The sequence below is a fragment of the Eumetopias jubatus genome, unplaced genomic scaffold (genome assembly GCF_037043125.1).
Source record: "Eumetopias jubatus isolate StellerSeaLion01/CBP00866 unplaced genomic scaffold, mEumJub1_p1.0 scaffold_14, whole genome shotgun sequence".
NCBI classification, from domain to species: Eukaryota; Metazoa; Chordata; class Mammalia; order Carnivora; family Otariidae; genus Eumetopias; species Eumetopias jubatus.
In genome coordinates this window covers 61,525,681-61,539,909 of record NW_028274820.1, presented here as the reverse complement: position 1 = coordinate 61,539,909, position 14,229 = coordinate 61,525,681, and the positions used below count along the sequence as shown (strand labels likewise).

The following is a 14,229-nucleotide window of genomic DNA, read 5'->3' as shown; positions in this document are numbered from 1 at the left end:
TACCTGGTGCAAATATTCTGTAGAGTATTTTAAATGATGCAGCTCAGAGCCTGAGGGGAAGGGTGGGGAGTTGGAAAGGGGAGAGCAGAAGGCAAGTCTGAGGACAGGGAGGGGCTCTGAGAGAGAACAAGAGAAACAGAAAGGGATCGAAAAAGCTAAAGTGCAATTTTAAAATATAAATTATTTTAAAAGCAGGAGACTCTAAATAGCTACTGTTCGCATAGGCACAGTTTTATTCAAATTTAAATGGGTTGTTTCCTTTTCCTTCTCAGATATACTGCATAATGGACCTTGAATGGCTTAAAGCTACAGCACATTGTTTGGGAAGGGGAAAAAAGAGCACTAAGGAAGCTGAATAGTGCAAGGCATTCTAGGAAATTGGGGTGGGGTGGAGAGAAGCAGAGATGAAGTTGTTTCTACACTTTTAAAGAAAGCTGTTCCAGTTATAGTTACTGATTCCCTTTAGCTGAACTCTGCTTCCTAAAGGAAAGAGCTTACTTTAAAAATTAAAAAAAAAAAAGGAAGAAGAAATAAATGTTTAAAAAAACCGTTCAGAACATAGATTAAAAAATAACTCACAGAGCAATAAAAATCCTTGAAATTTCTATGCACAGAGATCTAAGCAAAACATTTCCACCAAATGATGGAGAATAGCCATTTGAAACCCTGAAAAATGAAGATATACACAACTAGAGTAGTTTATTATGAACTAATACTTTAAAAACAAGTAGATCCTACAGAAGAATACTGTTCAAATGGAATGTTTTAAAATAACATTTATTAATAAATATCTTATAAAATTCTAAATTAATAGATTCCTGTTCAAATTTTGCTTTGGTCCTTGAATTCCACTGTATACACACATACATACATATATATTTTCTTAGATGGTTTTTATTAACCAGAAAGAAGCACATTCTATCCTAACTGGATGGCTAGTTTGATAGCAGTTACTGATGCTTAAAACTCCCCAGCCAGGGGCTGGTCTTTCACCGCAGCTGGTTTCAGGTTTTAATGGCAAACTCAACTGACACACCAAAATTTATGTAACAGGCAACAAAACCACCTGAACATTCACCACTGATGCCCCTCTGTTCAGAACATGGCACTGCATTTGAGTTCTTTGACCCGAGAGGCTCCAGAGAGCTTTTGCTCCAAGTAAGTCATCCTAATTATCACAGTTCATTCAGTGACACCGCACAAACTGCTGTCCCCCACAGGCGGCGTGAACACTGGGACTTGCACACACTGACGTGGACGTGGGGAGGGACGAGTGGGGGTGTAAAGGGAAAACATCAGCTTAACACAGGCTTTAAAATGAGTACGTTCATCCGTGGCTAGGATTTACTCCACCTGTCCTGGCATCATATGTTGGGAAATGTCTTTTAAGAAGAAATACGATGTGGATGCCTCAATTTAGGTTCAGCTGGTAGAAATGCCATTAGGGGTACCTATCTAAGTCAAGTCCCATCACATAAGACAGGGGAAGCACTGTAGAAACTTCCAGGTAGGCTGACAGTGACTTCAAAGGCAGATGCTGCCGATAAAAAAAACCCACACATGAATGAGAGGCATGTTGCAGGGCCCGTCCCTCCTCAGGATGGGTGCTCTGAAGGTCATTACAATGGATCCGTGAAGATATAGGTGGATGACCCAGGAACTGAGTGGGAGAGGAGAATGGGGCAGAAAAAAGATGTTTTCCCAGATTGGTAAAAAATGGAGGGCACGGAGGGGTTTTCAGGCAGACTGATTGTTCCACGGTCTGGTGAAGGCTGAACCTTCCAGTGAAGTACTTAATATTGATAAGCCGAGTGTTGGATTTGACCAACGAGCCTTTCTGTTCAGGGTTTCAAGACGCTCTGACAACGAGCTGGCGCCTTCCATTTTACTGTATTGCCACACTGCTAATGAACATACCTAAAGGCTCTAAGTATAACAAGAAGACAGTTTATTCTAATTATATGTTGAGGGCCATTTGCTAACGTGTGTGTGTGTGTGTGTGTGTGTGGTTGGTTTGCCTACTTAGCATAAAAAACAGACATAATTGAGCTCTATATAATGCACATCAGTCAAACTGTCAAGTTGCTGAATTAAGAAAACTCAGGCAAGTTCTTCACTACAGAGGCTTTCAGTTTAACAACTAAATATTCAATCAAGAGGTGGAACAGAAGTAAACCATAATTTTAGTGACAGCCCACTCCCTGGATATTCTGATATTACTAGTGGATTTTTTAAAAATCCATTTCATTAAGTGCTATGCATGCAGTAAAGAAAGAAAAGTTTTTGTTTACTTAAAGCAAAAAATAAGAAAAACATAAAAAAATTTAAAACCCAAGCAAACATTTCAACGAGCTCTTTCTTTTTTTTTTTTTTTTAGAGAGACGCATACGTGGTCCTAGAAAGGGGTTTTGAAAAAAATTAAATTTAATATCAGAATACAGATATATCTTAAATATTTCTTAGGAAGCCAGTTAGGTTCAACCATTCAGCTGTTACTGCTGGGATGCAAAACAAAACAACTATGAATTCAGTGTTTAAAATACTTAAAAAAAGATGTTTGTCTAAAATATAATAGAAAATCCTTTGCATTTTTCTTTTTTCTTTTCTTTTTTTAAATTTTTTTTGTTTTTTTGTTTGTGTGTGTGTGTTTGTTTTGTTTTTGTTTTTGTTTTGATTTCTAGACCACAAAGCCAGTCATGAGTTTCCCTGGAAACTCAAAACTTTCTTTTGAAAGCACTGCATACATTTAAAAAAAAAACTGTTGATAAATACTGATTTAAAAAGTAAGTTTTTAGATAAAACTGAAACTAGTTATAAAAATCATGCTTCACGACCCTCATATTTTCTTTTTTCTCCAAAATAGATTCTTATGCTATAGTGAGAGATAAACACATAGACACACACCCATACATGTCTTTCCCTTTCTTGAACTCTTATAAAAGCTACACCTTTTGTAAAATACTATTATTTTAAATCCCATGAATGTGTGTGCGTGTGTGTGCGTGCGTGCGCGCGCGCGCACACACACACACACACACACACTCATGTTAGGAGGTCAAGCATTCAAATGGAGATGAAACACCAGCACCTGTCTAGACTGCTAGAGGGAAACATTAGCCCCTGTTACTTGCGAGATGTGATATTAAAACATTAGCACAGTAGAATGGCTTGTTTCAAGGAGGCACAACTGTGGTTCGGGACTATATGCTTTCCATAATGGGCGAATCGATGAAAGTTGTTGGAAATATAAATCAGAATTATTCAGAAGAGTGGAGTAGCCACATCCATGGGATTCTTTCAGCAGCCAAAGAAGGCTTTGGCTGTTCTGGGAGGGCTGAAAGCACCCCTATGGAAACATTAGGTTTTCTTTCTCTCTTTGTTCCTCCAGTGGTGTGTCTACTTTCATCCACCAGAACAGCAAAGCCAGTTCCATAGGCTTAAGAAAAAAAATAATGAATCTTAGTCTATTAGCAGCTGATGATTGAACAATGTAATCTGTGTAGTGAATAGAGCCCTTCTGAATTATTATATAGTATATGGATTTTCAACCTTATAGACAGGCCATATAAAACCAGTTGTAATTCGAGGGTGTGGTGTTATAGCCCGCATAATCTGGACCTTCACAATCGAGGCTTCCAAGGCTCCCTTCCCTGGTGTCTCCACAGCTGGCTTTCAACAGTGCCTCACCTACGGCTAAGCCACATTTTATTTGCTCTGATTATTAAAAACCTTAAATCAGGCACATTAAACATCTCCTGCTTACCATTTTGTAAAAAGCAAGAGGTGAATGAACTCCAGCTGTGGGTTACAGGCAAGAAAAGCAATGGCTAGATCCATATTTTTGAGATTTCTTTTCTTTTTCCTTTAAGCATTATTTTCTTCTTTACCTGCAATGCTAAAGGGGGAAAAATAAAATGGAAGAAAGTAAAAATGAAGAGTACACAGGGAGCCTAGGAAAAAGTGGCAATGGAAAGGAAGACTGGAGGAAATTAGAGGACAATTTGAGGAAGTGGACCAAGAGGAAGAGGAGAAGGGGCGAGATGCTCGGTGGTTTTATTTGGACGTCAGCAGATCTTATAATTTTTTTAGGAAGAGAAAAATATATGGAAAAGGCTCTGTGTTTATCTGGAACTCTGGCGACATCACAGCTCAAACTCAACGTGTGTTACGGTGTCATCAGACTCACCACCCAGTTACCTCGCATCTGTTTACGTGACATCTAGGTATGCCTCATTTTGGCTAAAAGCGGCGGTTTAACAAGAGTCAATGTTTCAGGCAAAGGGCTGGACTGGTAAGAATGAAACTGTGTCTATATACAGAAAGAGTTCAGTTTATAAACAAGTTAACTGGTACCAGAAAATTGGAGAAAAGCACCAAAGCATTTCCCAAGCTGATAGATTAATTAATTGCATAACTCCCTTTTTTTCTTATATAACTAAGTATAAAAGACGACATTTCCATAATAACTATAAAAATGAAAGCCAGTCTCTGAAGGGCTGAGGAGTCTTCCAGGTCTGAGTTAATTCTAAAAATGCCCTTAAAAGAAAGGACGCATGATATGCGACAGCTCTTCTTGGAGGCAAGGTCTGACCCACCGGCGGATTTTAAAGGATGGGATTCAGGTCTGTTCTGTGAGTGGTAAGCTGACTGAGGGTGGAGCTTCCCACCACCTCGCTCACTGCGGAGGAAGTGGTGATGGTATTATGTTGGATGACCTGCTGCTGAGAGCAAGCTGGGACGGGGCTGGCAGGAGGGCTGCTCTCCGGACCTAGGAGAAAGCACACACACACACACACACCAATATAGCTCTTCTCGGGTGGACCTGGGGGCTACTCAGGGGAACATTACTACGTGTTTACTAGAAATAGAAGAGTTTCATACATTTGCTCCTGGACGTTAATTTCAAAACTTTGTTTTAAACTGTAGTCAAAAGCTATGCCTTCCCACTTTATAGCTACAAGCAAAGCCATGCTTTCTATACCAGCCACATGATTTCATGTGTTCTTGAGTCTTGGTATGTGAACTTCCCCATGTTTGTATCTTCAAATAGCCATCCATATATCAAATGTGGAAAAATACTCACATGTGGTGGGAGAATCTGTGTTGCTCAATCTAAAAAATTATTTGAAAATAAATTGACCTTCAGCCATGAATCCCTGCTCCTCCCACCATCCCCCACTCAGCTAGCATTTAACTTATGGATATTCTAGATGCAGAAACTGGGGCTAGAGAAAGGGATTCACTTTACTTATTGGAAAACTAAGATGAGGTCACGAGCTTTTCAGCCCAGTGAATAAAAGGCAGCATACCTGCAGGCACTGGATGTGATTCACCCAATGCCTCTACCCCAGCCCACTGATTTCTCTGGAAGGCAGCTAGCCCACTGGTAGTTGGGCTCCCACAAGCTATTTTCCTACTGGCTGTGGAATTGGGATTTGGTAGGATTTTACAATGTGAAATGCCAGGGAAAGTCTAGTCAGAAATTATCGGGAGGTGGTGGGCATGGGGATGGGGTCAGAAAAGAGGGATCCCTCTGGTGCAACAGTCTGGCAGCCACCGAGGAATTCTACTATGATATCTGCTGGGGTGTGCAATCTACACTTTACTTTTGCTCGTTCAGTAAAATCCAATGCAAAATTAGTGGCAAAAAAAAAAAAACAAAACAAAACTGGACACTAAGAAAAGAAAAAAGTCAACGACTTACTTAGATATCCTTGTGATTCTTTCTGCATGGCTGTTATTGGACAGTCTTTATGCGTTAACAACAACTGTTTCAGCTGTGCCACCTCATTTTTCAACATGGACACTTCATTCTGGAAGGAGACATATCAAAGCCGTGTTGAAAAGACCAGAGAGTGTAAATCCCCATGCACTTTCAATGGTGATATTGGCAAACTTTTCTGTTGTGTCTGAATGACATTAAGGGTAATATTTAATGGGATTCACCTGAAAATGTGTAGCTTGCCTTTAACTTGGTCCTCACATTTACCAGGGACTTTTTGAAAAGACCAAGTTTTTAACTCAAGAGCTGAAGCCTATTAAAAGTCCAGAGCACAGCCTTTAGGTAGTGGACTCTGGAGCCAGGTGTCTTGGGAATCTCCACTTTACACTTACTGGGTGACTCTAGGCAGGAAACATAAGCCAGCTTAAACTTCAGTGACCTTGTTTATAATTGGGGATCAAATCGGAATAAAGTTCTTTGAGTTGTTGTGAGGACTGAATGAGGCAATAGATGTAAAACTCTGAGAATACTGCCTGGCACATACTGAGCAACCACTGAATTTAGGTATTCATAATAATCATCTTCACACTGATAAGCTCAGGTTCATGTACAATCTGTGAAGAAAGTGAATGTTGCACATGCATTGAGAAGAACTGAATGGCAGAATTAGTGGCTTCAAACTGAAATGTCCTCAGAATAAGCCAACCGATCTACCATCAGATTTCTCAAAAGAATTGCCAAATGGGCTATAGTTCCACAGAGCGCATCCCTGCCTGACGTCTGCTTAGCAGAAGGCATCAAAGCACATGGCACAAATGTTGATTCTCTACTAGTGGGATGAGGTCCGCCCAGGAAGGCGAGGGGCAATGAAGTTTTGGCTACAATTAAATTAATTTGATTGGTTCACTAACTAGTTTGGCTAATTTCAGTCTATAAACTCTTCCTGCCATCAATAATCAGGGTGTTGTGGATTGCATGTGTGTGTGTTTCTTTTTTTTTCTTTAAAGATTTGATTTATTCACTTGAGAGAGAGAGAGAGAGTACATGAGCAGGGGGAGAGGCAGAGGGAGAGGGAGAAGCAGGCTCCCCCCTGAGTCAGGAGCCTGATGTGGGACTCGATCCCAGGACCCCGGGACCACGACCTGAGCAGAAGGCAGACGCTCAACCATTTGAGCCACCCAGGTGCTCCCTGTGTGTGTGTGTTTCTTATTTACTTAGATAAGTGCCTCGAATCTCCACTTTATGTGGTAATTCACAAAGACCAATTCATAGCTTTGTAGAATAATGTACTTGGCACCACTGTCTACAAATATAAATGAAGAATAGACTGGTTGGTTCTAAGGTGCTTCCACTTGATAAAAGTAAACTGTAAACACAGCACCATCTCAAACAAGCCATTTTATAGTTGTGATAAATAATACCCTCTCTCTGGCCAATGTTCATTCGTGGCTGCCAGGCATTGTACTCCACATGTGGGAGCCTTTAAAAAAATATGCACACAGAAAAGGGTGTTTTAACATTGCTGTCATTAAGTTGTATCTACACTTTCATTATGAACTTGGCTTTTCAGGCATGTATTCATCACCTAAAAAACTAAGTTTGGGATTCTAAAAGTTAATTTAAAAACATTTTTTTTTGAAACTTGTTTTAAGGAATACCTCGCATTTCCAAATTCATTTGCAAAATATAAGTAATCGAATGGTGAGTAACATAAATAACAAAATAGTAAGAATCTCACCTACAAAAGCTTTTCTCTTCTCCAAATTTTACAAAATAAAAACGCCTATCTGAGAAATTAGCATTAATAGGATAAATAAATCACTTAATTGCTCTTAATCTGAAAACATTCAGGAGGGTGAATTGCATCTCCCACCTCCAAAGGAGTGTGATTGGTAAGGGGCCCTATCAAAACCAAAATTGACCCCTGTCAATTCTGGGGTCAGTGGGACAACTTTATTTTTAGGACAACTTATTGTAGCCTTAAATACTAATTCTTTCCTCTTTGATTTTATGCCCATTTAAATTCAGACAGCCTTCCGTGCTTTTCCCAGATGCCCTTTGCTTAAAATAGCATGTGTAAAAGAAAGTTACTTTTAGTCTGTTAAATAGAAGGCAACCCCTGGTTAAAAAACAAAACAGGGATGTCTGGGTGGCTCAGTCGGTTAAGTGTCTGCCTTTGGCTCAGGTCATGATCCCGGGGTCCTGGGATTGAGTCCTGCATAGGGCTCCCTGCTCGGCAGGGAGCCTGCTTCTCCCTCTGCCTGCCGCGCCCCCCTGCTTTTCTCTCTCTCTCTCTTTTTCTCTCTGGCAAATAAATCTCTAAAACAAAACAAACAAAAACAAAATGAAAATGGAGAAAAAGAAAAAGAAAAAATATATAATATATAAAACTAATTATATATATAATATATAAACTAGTATATAAACTAATATATAAAACTAATATATATATATATTTGGCCTCAAAATGAAATGCCATATTATTTGCATTTGGATTATAGATACAGCACTTTTCTAAAATCACAACCGTCAAGACACCTGCACCCTAAGTTTAGCTGCAGATAATGCAGACACTCTTTCTTAGAAAATGGAGTCAAGCTCCAATTTTTACTAAATCCTCCCACACTTTTCTTCTGTGACCTAGGAAACAACAAATAAGGAAAATAAAACAAAACAAGACATAAAACAAAACAAGATTCTCTTGCTTTCTTACACTTCTAGAAGAAAAAAAAAAAATTCCACCTGGTGGCCATCTTGGAGAGATTGATTTTAGTCTCTGTTTTTCCCCCAACTATGTCCTGCTCCATCCCACCTTTTCTAGGCAGTGTTCAATCTCCTAGGCACAAAATGTTCATAGCCCCTTCCTTAAAAAAACACTCTGAATTCCGTTCTTTGGGCTTCTACAATCACAAGGAGCTAACTGCCTACAATACTTGGCACACCCCAAATTGTTTCACAATAAACCTTTTGCTTCCATGAGAGGCCACAATAAAACAGCGCCAATCACCGCTATGAACAGCATATGTGTCAAAGCCCCGTACAAAATAGATGACTTGGGTGGCACTTTTTGTCTATGGAGAGCAAAGCACTTTATACATTGTAAGTATAGGAACGGAGGACCTGGGATTTCAAGGGTCTGTAAAAGTGTAGGAACCTGAAAGATATGTGTGAATAAGGATGTATTTCTTAAAGTAATGTGTTAGTAATTATGTTAGTTATCTTACGGTTGGAAAATGAATGCTGATAAATATTCTCCATAAAGAAGAACAAACAGCCTCTTGTTTAGATCGTACACAGGTAATTACGATGCTGATAAGGATGAAATCAAAGTCTAACGGCCACAGAAGCAACAGAAATTCATGGGGCAGCTTCCAGCAGGAAAAAGAGCTCTCAACGGGGGTTTCAGAATAATACGGTTGGGCCTCCCCACTTGCCACATCAAACTAACGTAAAACAAGACGGTGGGACTAGTTCTCTAGTTCCCGCCGGCAACATAGTTGTTTATTCTTGGAGTGTTTTGTTTTGCCTTCTGTGGAGAAAGCTAACTACCTAATAATCGAATGAAGGACTCGATCTTTACTTTTTATTCATTAGTTAACTGCTTTTGGTATTCTCAGATAGGCTTATATTTCGAGTCTCGCATTTCCTGAGGGAGCACAGTTTGTGTGCTTCCAAATCTTATCAGGGCAGATTCCAAAGCTCTATCTACAGTTTCGGTTTAGCACACAACCTCGCATCCTTGTGTAGGTCCACACTGTTGACAGAGCCTGTCAAGCCTTCATCAGATTCCACAAGGGAGGCTTTGGATTAAGAAAGGTTGAGAATCACTGCCCTAGAGAAAGCAGGGTGGACCGTGGGCCGTGCACACGCATAATCATCTTCAAGTCCCCACACTGACTGACAAAGGAGATGCCAGATTAGATTTTAAATAAAAACCCTTTTGAAGGGAACACAAGTAGAATCACCTTGAATTCATTTTGGAAGAGAATCACCAGATAGCAAATGTTTCAAAATGCATGAAAGAAATAAAATGTTGCCTGCAGCTCTAGTAGGGAAATAAAAACCAGGCCTTCCGGAGGCACCTTCTTACTCTGAATTACCTTGCTTTATGAACTGAGGCAAATCACCAATATTTTTTTACTCCCCTGCGTGGGTTATAGTAATTGTCCGAGGTCTTTGTATAAAAGTACTTTACAAAAGCCAAGTATTAATAATCAGGTATGAATTACCCTGTTGAAACAGCCCTTCATTTTTTCATTTTTTGAACCTCGTTTGGGTTTGCTACCCTAAAGCAGTTAGCCATTGAGATAGGGACTGTTGGAGGCTAGGTGCAGTTGAATTAATCTGTTCTTTCACCCATAAGGTTGTCTGGGGGATGAAGTAGTGCCCTTCTAGAGACATTCAACACCATAATAACATACTTTAAACAAGTACTCCAAGAAGTCCCTAATAGCTACATTTGCAGTTTTTGGCTTTGGGGATGTCATTTTGTTAATATGATAAACCCAGAATGCTTTTTGATGCAAGCAGTAGTCTGTGCCAAAAAAATAATTATCAAAATGGGCCCTACAAGATAGCCCCTCCCCGCTTATTTTTTTCTTTTTTGTAGATTAGTTGAGGCCAGGTTTGGTTCACGCTACAACAAAGGACTTTCAATTTGTAAGGCAACAGTTCCCATCTGGCCTATTCTCTTGCCAAGTCCCAAACCTGGGCTCATGTGTCTAAAATTTCAGCAGCGACTTAGGCCATGTGTCTTTGCACTAAAAAAAAAAAAAAAAAAAAAAAGCAATTATTTCCATGGGCGACCAGATGATTTCCATATCGTATGCTGCACACAAACAATCCACTGAGCATCCCATCAGTTGCTGATGAATTCAGAGCTGATCTTAGCTACTCTGTCAGAGAAAAGCACGTGGGTTCCTTTAGTTTAAGAATTCTCTACAATGAAAGATCCTAGAGCAGTGGGTTGGGTCAAGAGAAGACTTGCTTGGGTCCTCCTCCTACTACGTGCTGTTTGTGTGACTTTCGGGAAGACTCCTCATGTCTCCCTGGCCTCAGTTTCTCCCTATACAAAAATGTCAGATCGTGTGATTTCTAGTATTTCCCTCAATTCCTATACCTGTGTTGACCTCTTGGGTACAGATTTGTTGTGAGACAAGGAAATGAAGTCTGGGAGTTTTTGTTTTCTTAGGTCTGATTTTTTCCAATCTGAAACTCTGCAGCCCAGCTAAAAGGTTCTAAGCTGAAAAACAACTCAAAAGTGGCAGCTGGCCATCCAGACCTTGGATATTCCGTTTGGCTAGAGTTTGTTTGCTTAGCACCTTCCATTGCTGTTTACTTAAAATTTGGCTCACTGGACCAGCCTCAAGAGAGACACCTTTTTCTTTTGACAAAGGTCCAGTAGGAGGGAAAGGGTCATTCAAAGGTAGCAGAATCTGCATATCCGCTCCAGCATCACAAGGCATGATGCAGAGCACTTAGCATCACTGAAAACACGGAACGGCTGTGGTTTCTGTCTCTCTGAAGCAAAGCAGTGGTTGGAAAACACAAAGAATTTAGTCTTTTCAGAGACTGTTCCTTCCTTCCCTTGAGCACTCCTTTAGCAACCAAAAATACTGGTGCCTGTTGATAAACCAAATAGAACTTTTTTCCCCCTCATTTTTGGGGGATAGAATTCTAGTATCTTTTTTCCCTAGCCATGTATGGTTCTAAAGAGTGGTGGAAATTAATGGATTAGGGTCTTGTAAAGGGTAAATTTACCTTATGTGTTTTGTTAGAGCAATAACATGGAGGCATATGCCAAGTCATGAACATATCTGACCACAAGGTAGACCAGCATCTCCACTTTCCCTGGATCTCTGCTATGATCTCTTTCTGTTTTCAAGCTCCAGCACCATAGTCAATACGCTGAAATATTTCTGCAAGGACTCATTTTAGTTAAAACTGATTTAAACATTCGTTGGCATCTGATATGTGCCAGCCGGCTATTCATGGCTCCTTCACTTAAGGCAGTGGTTCTCAATCACTAGGGCTGATTTTGTCCCCACAGGGGATATCTGACAATGTGTGGAGACTTTTTGGTTGTCACAACTTGAGAGTGGGGTAGAGGGTACAACTCATATTTAGTGGGTAGAGGTCAAAGATACTACTAAATAGCTACTATGAACAGGATACAATGGAGAATTATCAAGCCCCAAATTAAATAGTGCCAAGATTGAGAAATCCTGCCCATTTTCATGGTCCTCTTGCAAACCTCAGAACTGGTAGCAAATTCCAGGGATTTCCACACTTAAGTCATTGCAGAGCCAGTGTAATGTTTGCTAGATCCACATGCACCAGAGTTTTTATTGACTTAACATGTTTGTACAAATTAACTCATTATTTAATATTTTAGCCTCATCCTTACCAAGAGTATCTATGAAATTGAAGTCCTGATGTTCTAATTACATTTTTCAATACACATAAACATAAAAACATGATTACTCTGAATGTTAAAAGTGCTAACCATCACCTAAAAGCTTCTCACATACCACTGTGGCTATAGGGATTCTAGAACTGCAGATTTTCAAGTTGCAATGACTTTCAAGGTGTTAGGAATCCAGCCATCCCTCTGTGGCTCGACTCCCTTCAATCACATCCTGGCCAAGTGGGCAGGCAGTCAGGGCTTGGACACTCCAGAGATAGGGAACTCATTCATTTATTTAACAAGCAGATATTGAGTGTAGACACTCAGGGACTCAGCAGGTTAGCTCGACACTATACTAGAAACAGGGGGTAGGGAGCAGGGGGAGAAGGCAATAAGATAAGACACAGCTCCCACCTTCATGCACCTAGAAGCCACTGGGAGGACTGTTTACTGTATTTCCCCCATATCTGCTATATATGTTCCCCATTTTCTTTCTCATGTCTATCACAAAAAGGATGATAAATTTAGGGGAAAATGTGACCATCCATATGCAGTCCATGCATAACCCAAAATTTCTTTACATATTTGCAATTTATACATTGGCTGCTCCAAGGGCATTTCCAGTGAATGCACTGAATATGCAAAAGTTTTGGGGGTTTGGCACCCCTACTGTTCCTTTCTAAGGATGCACAGAGAACCAGGTGGGGGAAGGGAATCTACAAACTACTAAGGTACAGATCCTCCCTATTTGGGGCAATCTTTTCCCCCTTCCCTCCACTCTTCAGCCTTTCTCTCTGCTCCTAGAAGCACCGGGCTACAATCCCTAACTCTTACTGCTCTCTCTGCATACTTGTCATGTAATCGATTTAGTTGCTCTTTTTTTGCTGGTGGAGAGGGCATTCCTTATCGTGTGAGAACAGATTCCCTGAATGCATCATTTGTATAGCATGAAGTCTGCTGGAGCGGCCCTGGTACTAGACTTTTCTCCCCTTCTCTCAAATGCACCCCGAAGGGGCCTTGTTAGAAAAATGTCCCCTGTTGAGCCACCCATGAAAGGGAAAAATCCCACAAGATTCAAATCTTGTTGAGTTTGAAAACGAGATGGGAATAATGTCTTTTCTTCTAGAGCAAAATAATAACCATAAACGTTCCTTTCCTCCATTAAACCAAACCAGAGGTAATCTGGTAGAAGGCAAAGCAACCCCCTCCCTGGTGAATATAAAGAACTACGCTTGGGCTGAAGATTTATTATGTGCTAGGAACCGGGGAAACTGCTTTGTAGACATTAGTTCACTTATGACTCCCAGCGACTCTCTGAGGTTATTATTCCCATTTTATAGATGAGGAAACTGAGGGCCAGGTTAAACACAACGAATTGCTGAACAAGAGTGTGAACCTCCATCTGACCAAACCTGTACTCATGGCCCTATAACTCAGTTGGGCAGGTTCTCCCTTCTCAGAGCTTTGTAGGCAGGTTGATTTAAAACTGAATGCTTATTTTGTTTTGTGCAGTGTCGCGGAGCGAATAAAACTTGGGGAGTAAGCCTGCATGCAGTTGCTCTGTGGGCAAATGTGCGGTATTACTGTTTAGGTCAACAAGTGCCTGCTGGGGGCAGGAAATGCCAACCGTACACAGGGCCTTTGAGTCCTGAGGAAAGAGACAGCGGCCTGCACCTGAAGCTGCATGTTTGTCTGGGTGAGTTCTTCTGCTTTCTTTTCCAGTGACATCACCCAGACCTTCCTCTTCTGTCTGCAGCGGGTGGCAGCTGCCCGGTTCCGTTCCAGAAATTTCCTCCGCCTCTCATCGGGATCCTCGTCCACCACCCTTCGCCGGCGCCCCCCTGTGGGCTGGGGTGGCTGTATTGTCTGGGTTGGCTGCATCTGTTGTGTCGCTGGTGAGACCTGTGGGGCACGAGAGGGAGGGGGGTGATGGGGACAGAGAAGGAACGTGCTGGGTGAGAGAGGAAACCCAAGCTGGTGTTGGAACACAAAGCACAGAGAGCTGATTGCTTTAGTAAGCAGATCGAACTTGTTTTCTAAGAACGAAGTCAACAGTGAAATCATGCTCATGAAAAGAAAAAGCATTGCCGAACTATCTTCT

General features: G+C 40.9%; 1 protein-coding gene across 3 annotated transcripts in view; it reads right to left on the bottom strand.

Annotated features, from left to right (window-relative positions):
- Nucleotides 1-874: 874 nt before the first annotated feature.
- CREB5 (cAMP responsive element binding protein 5) overlaps nt 875-14,229 on the bottom strand; it is a 339,425-nt gene continuing 326,070 nt past the window's right edge. For all 3 annotated transcript variants that reach the window (XM_088018237.1, XM_088018238.1, XM_028119272.2), the window contains 3 exons: nt 13,803-14,030; nt 5,705-5,813; nt 875-4,768 (listed from right to left, as the gene is read on the bottom strand). In XM_088018237.1, the coding sequence (XP_087874363.1) occupies nt 4,605-4,768; nt 5,705-5,813; nt 13,803-14,030 (501 nt within the window). In that variant the 3' untranslated portion in view covers nt 875-4,604. The remainder of the gene's footprint in view (nt 4,769-5,704; nt 5,814-13,802; nt 14,031-14,229) is intronic.